Raw genomic sequence first — 9,617 nt, forward strand, 5'->3', positions numbered from 1 at the left:
TTGTTGGCCATCTCTTGTACAGCACCTAGAGTAGGCGCAAATCCTCAGGAATCTAGATTAAGTATATGCTTAATAATTACCTCCTCTTCTAGCTTTATAAGCTTCTTGTTGTTAGCTGTACAGTCACGTCACATAGTCATCCCTGCGCGTTGTTGGCGGAGAGCCATTTAATTAACATTGTAGAGTGCTGCAGTGCGCTTCTTAGTTAAAGACGCGTCTCTATTAAAAGCTTAAATAGCTAGGTTAATTCTAGCCTCTTTTAAAGATAATTAATTGTATAGTTGTTAATGCATCGCAGTTAGTAGTAGGTTAGCTGCGTTTTGGTGGTGGGGCGGAACACTCGCTTGTGTTGAACATTCGCTTGTAGACCATGTTAATAAAGTTTACTTTACTTTAGTAAGTGTTTAACACATTATTCTCTTTTTATAATTAGTTATGTTAGTTAAAATTACCTGCTAAAACTACATCTACCTATGTTCTAGTTTAGTTATATGTAGTTTAGATTAAAGTTTAGATGTAATTTATTATCTTTTTTAGTGCTTACTTATTTCTTATTTTAACATAGACTAACACTACTAGGACTATTTAACTAAGTAGTTGTAGTATTACTGCTGTAAGGTCTAGTAACTATACTAGCAGCTATTTAGCCTTAATGTCTTTCTATATCTAAAGTATACTCTAGAAGGGCGACCTTCTGTCTTTACATACAGTTAGTGTAAATTTAGCCTAGTAAGTGTGTCTAGCTAGTGTTATAATAATCTTTTTTTTTATTTTTTTACATATAAGGTTTTTAAATAGCTAATATAGTTAAGTTTTATAGTTACTTATTTTTTATTATGCTATGTAGTACTTTATGTTTTTTTTATATTAAGTTAGAATATTTTAAGCGTCCTAGGCATCTTAATTAAGGTATAGCACTTAATAGTTTTTAAAGAAAGATTTATAAAGGCTTTTATAAAGTACATATTTAGAAACTATTACTTAGCATTTGCTGTAGTAGTGTTCTTTACTAGCGCACCTAGCACAAACCTGCTGCCTTATGCATGTAAATGCCTTATGCTCTAGCTATTAGCATTAGTAGTACTATAATAGTCTATTTTACAGTTTAAACAGTCTTGTGTATGCAGATTCTTTATTAATGTAAAAGTACTATTCTTATAGCAGCTAGGCTGCATTGCTGCCTTTAGTAATATATACTACTATTAATTTATATGCTTTTTTTAAATTCTTTTTACTTAGCTAGCTAACTTTTACTACCTACACTTTATTTTTAGCCTTAAGGGCTTTTAAAGCTTTAGTTAGATTTATTTTTTCTTTAATAGCACTACTAGCTAGTTAGTGTCATCTACTCTAATTAAAAAGAGCTAGTTGCGCAGTATCCTAACTTCTCTAGCTGCTGTTTTATAAGCTGCCTTTTTAACTACCTGGAGCTTACTTTTATCTCTACATGTAACTTTAATTTAATTAGTGTTCCTTAGGTCTTTAACTACTACTATACATTACTATTTTATGCGCTTGTAGTTTATTTATATTTTCTTCTTAATAGCTTATTTAATTTTGCCTAGTTTTACTTTCTCTCTATCTACTTTTTTAATCCTAGATGTGTTAATTATGCAGTAGAGTGTGTCTATTATTATTAAAGGTGCTATGTTAGTAGAAAAAGTCTGTAGGTTACTAGGCTAGCTGCTTAGAAGCAATTATGCTACAGCAGCGTAAGATAGTAATCTACTAGGCAGCGTAGAAGATCTAGCTAAAAGGGTTTTAAATTCATCTACTATTACTTTGTTCTCTGCCTTTAGTGCTTTTACTTTTTAAGTGCTTTTATTATTATTTTAATTTAAGTTATATGTTCTTTTTTTATTTACTTTATTATAGCTACTATCTTATTTTAGGTTTTTTTAAGTGCTATAAGCACTATAGCTAATAAATCTTTTTTCTATTTTACTTTTACACTTTTTTTAAGTATACTTATTTCTTTATTATGTTTTATTTTTAGTTAGCCTTAAGTGTAGGTTAATTATAAAGTTTTAAAGGCTTTTTAGTTAACATTAATTACTTTATTTATTTTACTTTTATTACTTAAGTTTTCCTGTTGTCTTCTTATATTCTCTGCCTTAGTTACCCTGCGCGTCCTAACGCGTGTTTAAGTTAATTGCTGCCCCTAACGTGTGTTTTTTACCTCTAATTTTATTAATTCACAACTCCTCTAGGTCCTGCGCAGTTGTCTTGTCCTCTAGTACTTATCCCTAGTTCTCTAGGAGAGAGGGAGGGAGAGAGGTAGGGGGGGTTTAGGGTTAGGTACTGGTACTTATCTTGCAACCCCCTCAGTCGCCGCAGCTCCGGTCTTTCTGCAGGTCGAATCGTGCAGTCCAGACGCAGGTGGAGTGTGCAGACGGAGGCGGGTACCAAATTCTTCCTATTCTTGAATGGGCACGAGTTCCGCTAAAAACCTGACAATTTCTAACGAGGTCCAGCCAGCCCATCCAGGACCCCGTAAATATGACACTTTCTCCACTCTTGATTGCTGACCCCCGCTAGAAGTTGTACTTTGCCAGTGATTTAGCGCACTAGATCCATCTTATTAGTGCTAGGGATATCAGCACTACAGCTAATATTATTAACTGTTATACTGCCTTAGAGGCATTAAGCGTTATTTTTAAGTGGGTGGAGGAGATATATGGCCCGTGGTTTTTAGAAGGGGTGAAGCCTGAATAATATTGCTCCAGCAGACGCAGAGCCAATAAAGGTTTAGTATATACCCATTAATTTGTTAATTACTTGACAAGGTAATGCCTAGATATTGCCTTTCTTTTTCTTCTTTTGGATCAGCAGCCTTGATCGTACCTGGCTGGCTAAAGCTCCCGTTTTGGTTCCTGCATTTGAACCCGCTCCTGGTGCCTGGTTCTGGGTCCAGGGGAGATCAAATGTGGTTAGAGACTGTGCTCGAACCTCCTGGCACCGACCCGATCAGATTGCGTGAGGGGAATTGAATACGTTCTAGTGGGTGAAGGAGGTTGAAATTGGCATCGGATGTCGCCACTTCTAGTAAGGGGAGCAAAGAGGTCCCGAGTCATTGGCGATCAGATGAGATGAATCTGGAACCGGGAACTCGGAGTTGAATGGCGGAGACTAAAACAAGGCCGTCCTTAGCGAAGTGCGATCTAACGCTAGGAATTAGAAATAACCTTGCATAGCGTCGTGCAGCTCGGAAGAGCCCCCTCTGTAAATCCTAAAGTGAACCCCGTCCCACTTTCCGTTTCCCGATCCTTTCTGACTCTCCAGGATCTGATCCCATCACTGGATCTCTTAGTCTCCACTTCCCTGCTTAGTACACTTATTATTAAAAGCTTTTATTTGATTCTAAAAAAAATAGTGTTTAAACCTTGCCTCGCCTTGAAGTTTGCAAGTGCCTATAATTGCTGCTACAAAAACCATATAACGTACCTAACGGGTTGGCCGGCCACACAGGTTAGCCGGCCACTTTTGCTAAACCCCCACCACACTCTACCTATCTACATAATGCTTTAACAACAACACTAGATTAAATCTTCTAAAGAATGTTAGATATAGCTTACTTTTTAAGCTTTTAAATAAAACTTAAAACTTTTCTTATAACATGCTACAGCTATTTATAATGTTTTTTACACAACACTAAGCAATTAACGCGCTAGACAGCCTTTAGAAGCAGAATGCTAGCCTAAATTAAAAAATTTAACTAAGCTTAAAAAAAAGGTAGTTATTAAGTATATACTTAAGCTTATTATACATAGATTTCCCTCTAGGCTTATAGCTGTAGCTAATATAGCTAATTCCTTGCGCACAGAGCGTAATCTAGGCTAGGTTAGCTTAAACTAGCCTAGTATGTAGGTTAAGCACTGCCCTAAGTTTATAATAAAGTTTAATTATAAGTATAATTATAAAAAAGCGCTTTATAAGAATCTAGAGGTTATCTAAGGCTAGTTTTACCTAGTAGCTAACATAAAAGCTAAGTACAGTATCTAGAATAAAGACATATATAACTTTAATAAGTTAAGCTTTATAATAAACTAGATATTAACTAGAGTAGTTATTACAGCTTTAGAAAGATAAAGACAGCTAAAAGTAATATAGTAAAGTAATAAAGAGTAGATAATAGTTATTTAAAGCATTAACATAATAAAGTAAGCTATTTTACTTTTTATTATCTTTAAAAGCTGCTATTACCTTTTTACTTAGTATAAAAAAAAATCTGCCTTAAAACTAGGTTATTATAGTCTCTAAGAATAGCTAAATAATAAATAAGCTTAAGCTGCAGTAGTTAAAGCACTTTAATAAGTATATAAAAAGAAAAGTTATAAGCACTTATTAGCTTTTTATTATTAATAGCTATAAAAGCTATAACTTACTTAATTTTTAGTAGTACTATAAAAAAAAATAAGATTATTACTATTTATATGCTTTTACACTTATTACACCTCTTACAGCCTTTTAATGTAGGTTGTTTTACCCTTTTAAAAAAGGTGTATAGGCGCTAAGCTAAAAATTTTATGTATAACTAAATTACTAATATTATAAAACTTAAGTTTCTACTATGCTTTATACACACTTATAATGTAGTAATTACTTTTAGTAATAATTAAGAAGGGTTTTAAAGCGCTAGTTTAGTCTTATTTAACCTAAAATAAGTTAAAATAGCTTTTAATATTTAGTTATGTACTTTATTACTACTACTACTTATTAATAATAAGCTCTAGTAGTTATAAACCTTAAGTAATACTTTTAAATTTAAGTTGTAATTAATGCTTATAAAAGTAAAAATTTAAAGGCATGTAGATAGCTTACTAACATTTATAGTAAAAGCTTTTAGAAAGGTCTTAAAAAAGGCATTAATTATTACGCATAAGCTAGTGTTAGTGTAAAAGAAGATTATAAAGCTTTAAGCAGCAAATAAAGCTGCTACGCAACATACATTATATAAAAGAAAGTAGATTTAAGTAAAAAAAACTTTAATAGTTAAAGATAAAGCTTGTCTAACTACTCTAAAGAAGTTTAGAGCGCGTAGTAATAGAAAGAAGCTAAAAACGCAGGTGCATGCTAAAAAAAGTAAGCTAAGTTAAAGGTAATATAAGCAGTGTAATTAGACTAGGCATAACTTATGTATGTGTAAGAAAGTAGTAAAAGTAGACTCTAAATAATATCTTATGTTGTATTACTCTATACAGGGCTAAAGTGGGCTGTTTTGCGCTAGAATAGGGTGGTTTTAGTAGGGGCTTGGCAAAAGTGGCCGGCCAACCCGTTAGGTACGTTATAACTAATTAAGCATGAATATTACAATATATAACGCATTCCACAACCAAGCCAGCTAAGCCACCTAGCCAGCCAACTTGAAACCTATAGAAAATCCTACTTAGAAAGCATCTAGCTCTATCTCTATAACTACTAAATAGAATAGTGTAATTTTTTTATTATAGACTTTTATATAGTCTAGTAACGTACACTACAGGCAAGTTGCTTACACCCTTAAGCTACTTACTTTTACTAAAGCTGTACTAAACTACTCTTTCTGTCACGATCGGTGTGAGAGGTATCGAGCAGGAAACACAGGTCACAGAGAGGGAATGCAGGATAGGGGGTAACGAGAGTAAACCTTAGGGTCGGAGGCAGAGGTACAGAGGCCGAGGAGCCTATATACCCCGTGCCAAGCCTAGGGTACTCAGGGGCTGGATAGCTGTAACATAACCGTGACAATCGGCATGCTCAAGCTACAAGCAAGAGGTGGTGTAACCTAACTAGATCAAACTAAGGAGCAGAGGAGCTGCTCTGCGAGTTTAAATATACATATGTTGTAAGGACGGAGCTCTGTACCACTACGCCAATACAACCAAAAAGGTGCGAATAATCAACCAACGTTAATTATTGCGTACAGAATAGTATATATACCCGTCGCACGTAAGCACCATCTCGGCCTTACACGTAAGCGCTATCCCAGCCTTACATATGTGCCCTCTGCCAAGGCGCTACTCGTCGCACAAGCGAGGGAGCTGAGGCCGCAGAGCATGTGACGCGATACGCGTCGTCACACTTTCTACACTAATATATTTCTAACAGCACTACTTAAACATGCTAAAAAACATTTGTCGCATACAGCTATCTGTCTATATATATCCTTCTGCTGTGCTAGCTAGAAGGTTAACCTTTTAGTAAACGCAACAACATTAAATATAGCTTACACTGTAAGCTTTTAAATAAAATTTAACACTTTTAAAGTAACATGCTACAGCTATGTATAAAGTCTTTTAAAAAATAATAAATAACTAACACACTAAATAACTTTTATAGGCTAATTCTATAGCTAACTTATAAAAACTAGGTAATAATAAAAAGTAAGTAATTATTAAGCATATACTTAAGCTATATACATAAGAATTTTTCTTTTTGCTAGTAGCTATTGCTAATATAGCTAATTCTTTACGCGCTAAGCATAATCTAGGCTATGTTAGCATAAACTAGCTTAGTATGTTTATAAAGTGTTATCTAAAGCTTAAAGTAAAGTTTAAGTATAAGTATAACTATAAAAAAACTTTTTATAAAAATTCTAAAGTAATTTAAAGCTAAGTATAGCATTTAAAATAACAACACATATAACTTTAATAAAATAAGCTTTATAATAGGCTAGATATTACTAACTATACTTATACCTAAAACTTTACTTTAAGCTTTAAATAATGCTTTATAAACATACTAGGCTAGTTTATACTAATATAGCTTAGATTACACTTAGTGTGTAAAGAATTAGCTATATTAGCTATAGCTACTAGCTAAGAGGAAAATTCTTATGTATATAGCTTAAGTATGTGCTTAATAATTACCTACTTTTTATTATTACTTAGCCTTTAAAAGTAAGCTATAAAATTAGCTTATAAAAGTTATTTAGTGTGTTAGTTATTTATTATCTTTTAAAAGTCTTTATATATAGCTAGAGTATGTTGCTTTAAAAGTGTTATATTTTATTTAAAAGCCTAAAGTATAAGCTATATCTAATATTCTTTTAGCATATTTAAGTAGTGTTGTTAGAAATGCACTAGTATAAAAAAAGTAGTTTAGTAGAGTCTTAGTAAAAGTAAGTAACTTAGGTGTGTAAGCAACTTGCCTGTAAAGTATGTTATATAGTAGTTAGCGTAAGTGTTAACAGCAGATTATAGCTTTACAGTATACTTAAAGCATAAGTAGTATAAGCTCTAGCATGTTAGTAGACAGCTTATAGTAAGTAAGCGTCTAAAAACTACTAAAAACCTTATACTATTATAGTATTTTAATATAGTTAATAACACTAAGTAAAATGCTAAGCAGCTTATTATACTTTTACTTACTTATAAACTTAGTGCTGCGTTTGCCAAAAGGTTAACCTCCTAGCTAGCACAGCAGAAGGATATATATAGACGGATAGCTGTATGCGACACTTAGTCTTATTAGTGTGACGGCGCGTACCGCGTCACATGCTCTGCGGCATCAGCTCCCTCGCTTGCGCAACGAGTAGCACGCTAGTGCTACAAGTAGCGCCTTGGCAGAGGGCACACATGTATATTTAAACTCGCAGAGCAGCTCCTCTACTCCTTAGTTTAATCTAGTTGAGTTACACCACCTCTTGCTTGTAGCTTGAGCATGCCGACTGTGACAATTAGCAAGCTTATGCTTATTATTATTATAAGTGTTTTTATTTTATCCTTAGAGAAGCCTCTAGCTAATAAGATTAAACATGTGAAGTCTATAATAGTAGTAGTAATTAGACACACTAAAGCTAAGTTATTATTCCTATGTTATTAAGTACAAAGCAGCTTACTATTTATATGTTAATATTAAAAGATTTAGCATTTTAAGAATAACCTCTGCTATCTTCTAGCTGCTATAAGCGCCTGTAAGCTAAAGCAATGTATAAATTAAAGATAAGTTGCTATGCCTTCTTTAATCTAGCGTAGAACCTCTTCTACTTCTCTATAGAGTATCTAAGAGTGTTAAATTTAAGATGCTGCTTATGTAAAGTTTGTTTTAGCTACTACTATATATGCTTAATAAAGTTAAGGTCTAGTAAATAAAGTAAAAAGTTAATAACATTAATATTATACTTAGCTATCTAATTGCCCGCTAAGTATCCTTTATGTAGTGCGTTAGAGTTTCTCTTTATAATAATAAGTAAGCTTCTTTATACACGCTTCTTTTTATTAATCTAAATTAACACCTACACTATCTACTAGTAAGGCCTACTTATAGAATACTTTTTTAATTATCTTAAGCCTGTATTTTTTATATAGATACTAAAAGCACTACTTATAATTAGCGCTAAAACTTAGCTAAACTAAGCACTTATTAAAAAACTAAATAGTTTACCTTTAAAAATTAAAAATTAAAAACTTTTTTTTCTAGCTACAGTGTAGTGTAGTAGTTATAAAAGTTCTTTTTAGCTTTTTTTTTATACCTAAACCTTTTAATCTTTTATGCTTTAAAGTGTAGTATGCTATAGTCTTTAAAATGTGTTTATTAAGGCTTACTTTTTAAAAAAGTTTTAAATACTTAATTTTTAAATTTTTTTAGGCATAATAATAAAGCTACTAAATGTCTTTATGTGTAAGCTTTAAAAGCTAGCTAAAGTAAGAGTGTAATTAATTAGTGCTTGTTTTAAGGTATTAATTAATAGTGTTGTGTACATACTTTATTATGCAGCTAAATTTATTAGCTAACTTTACTGCAGCTGCGCTAGCCTTCTACTTTAAAATAATTAAATCCTAAGCTCTTATAGATAATTTAGCATTGCGCTAATAATTTACGCTTATCTCTTAGCTAAAAGAACGGCGCTGCATAGTTGCGTAGGTGGTAGTTAATTAACGCGTTCATCGCGCGTTTTAGTGTTAGTGGCTTAGCGAACTAGACTTTTAGCGGCTAGCTATAGTTACTTATATAACTATAATCTTACTATCTTTAAAAATGTAGAATAGAACACCTTTTTAGCTAATAATAGTAGCTTTTCTAGGCGCTTAGTGTCTATATAATTGCAACTTAAAAGTATTATTAGATAAGTGTAACTTAATAAAAGCTTAGTGTAGTAAAAAGTGCTATAACTACTAAAAGTTTTTAATACTAGTAAGCTAGCTTTAAGTGCCTTTAAAGGTAGCTTTAATATGTTTTTTTAGTATAAAAAGGTTAGCAGAACTATGTTTAGGTGCTATAGTAATAATAAAAAGAGTAGGATAAAAGTTTAAGTAAAAAAGTAACACTAAAAGCGCAGTATGTAAGGCTAGCAGCAGCAGAAAATATAGGATAGAGCGTGCTATGCACCGCGTGAGGTTGCACAGATTGCTTACTAAGCTATATTTGTAACACTAAAAAGCTATTACAAGATTACTTTTACTATAAAACTAGTAGCTTGACTAGCAGATAGCTGCTGCCTTCTCTTCTGCTTAGGCTAACTAAGTTACTAAGCTACTTAAGCTAGCTTTCTTTTTAGCTTAACTTAACTTATTAATTACTATAGGGCAGCTTAACTTAAGGGAACAATTAAGCTTTAGGCTAGTTAGGTTAAGCGCTTGATCTAGCTCGCTTGTTGGAAAGTATGTCTATTAGATATACACTTAATCTGCGTTATC

The 9,617-nt window shown here is 32.6% G+C and overlaps 1 protein-coding gene across 1 annotated transcript; it reads right to left on the reverse strand.

Moving 5' to 3' along the window:
* Positions 1-2,233: 2,233 nt before the first annotated feature.
* Positions 2,234-3,295, reverse strand: BDR25DRAFT_357631 (uncharacterized protein; the record flags this gene model as incomplete). The annotated part of the gene is made up of 7 exons (XM_033695833.1): positions 2,234-2,254; positions 2,321-2,416; positions 2,456-2,546; positions 2,784-2,904; positions 2,950-3,042; positions 3,103-3,204; positions 3,241-3,295. The coding sequence occupies 7 exons, from the start codon at positions 3,293-3,295 to the stop codon at positions 2,234-2,236; spliced, it is 579 nt and encodes a 192-aa protein (XP_033545173.1).
* Between the last annotated feature and the right edge of the window lie 6,322 nt (positions 3,296-9,617).

This window comes from Lindgomyces ingoldianus, assembly GCF_010093535.1.
Source record: "Lindgomyces ingoldianus strain ATCC 200398 unplaced genomic scaffold BDR25scaffold_25, whole genome shotgun sequence".
NCBI classification, from domain to species: Eukaryota; Fungi; Ascomycota; class Dothideomycetes; order Pleosporales; family Lindgomycetaceae; genus Lindgomyces; species Lindgomyces ingoldianus.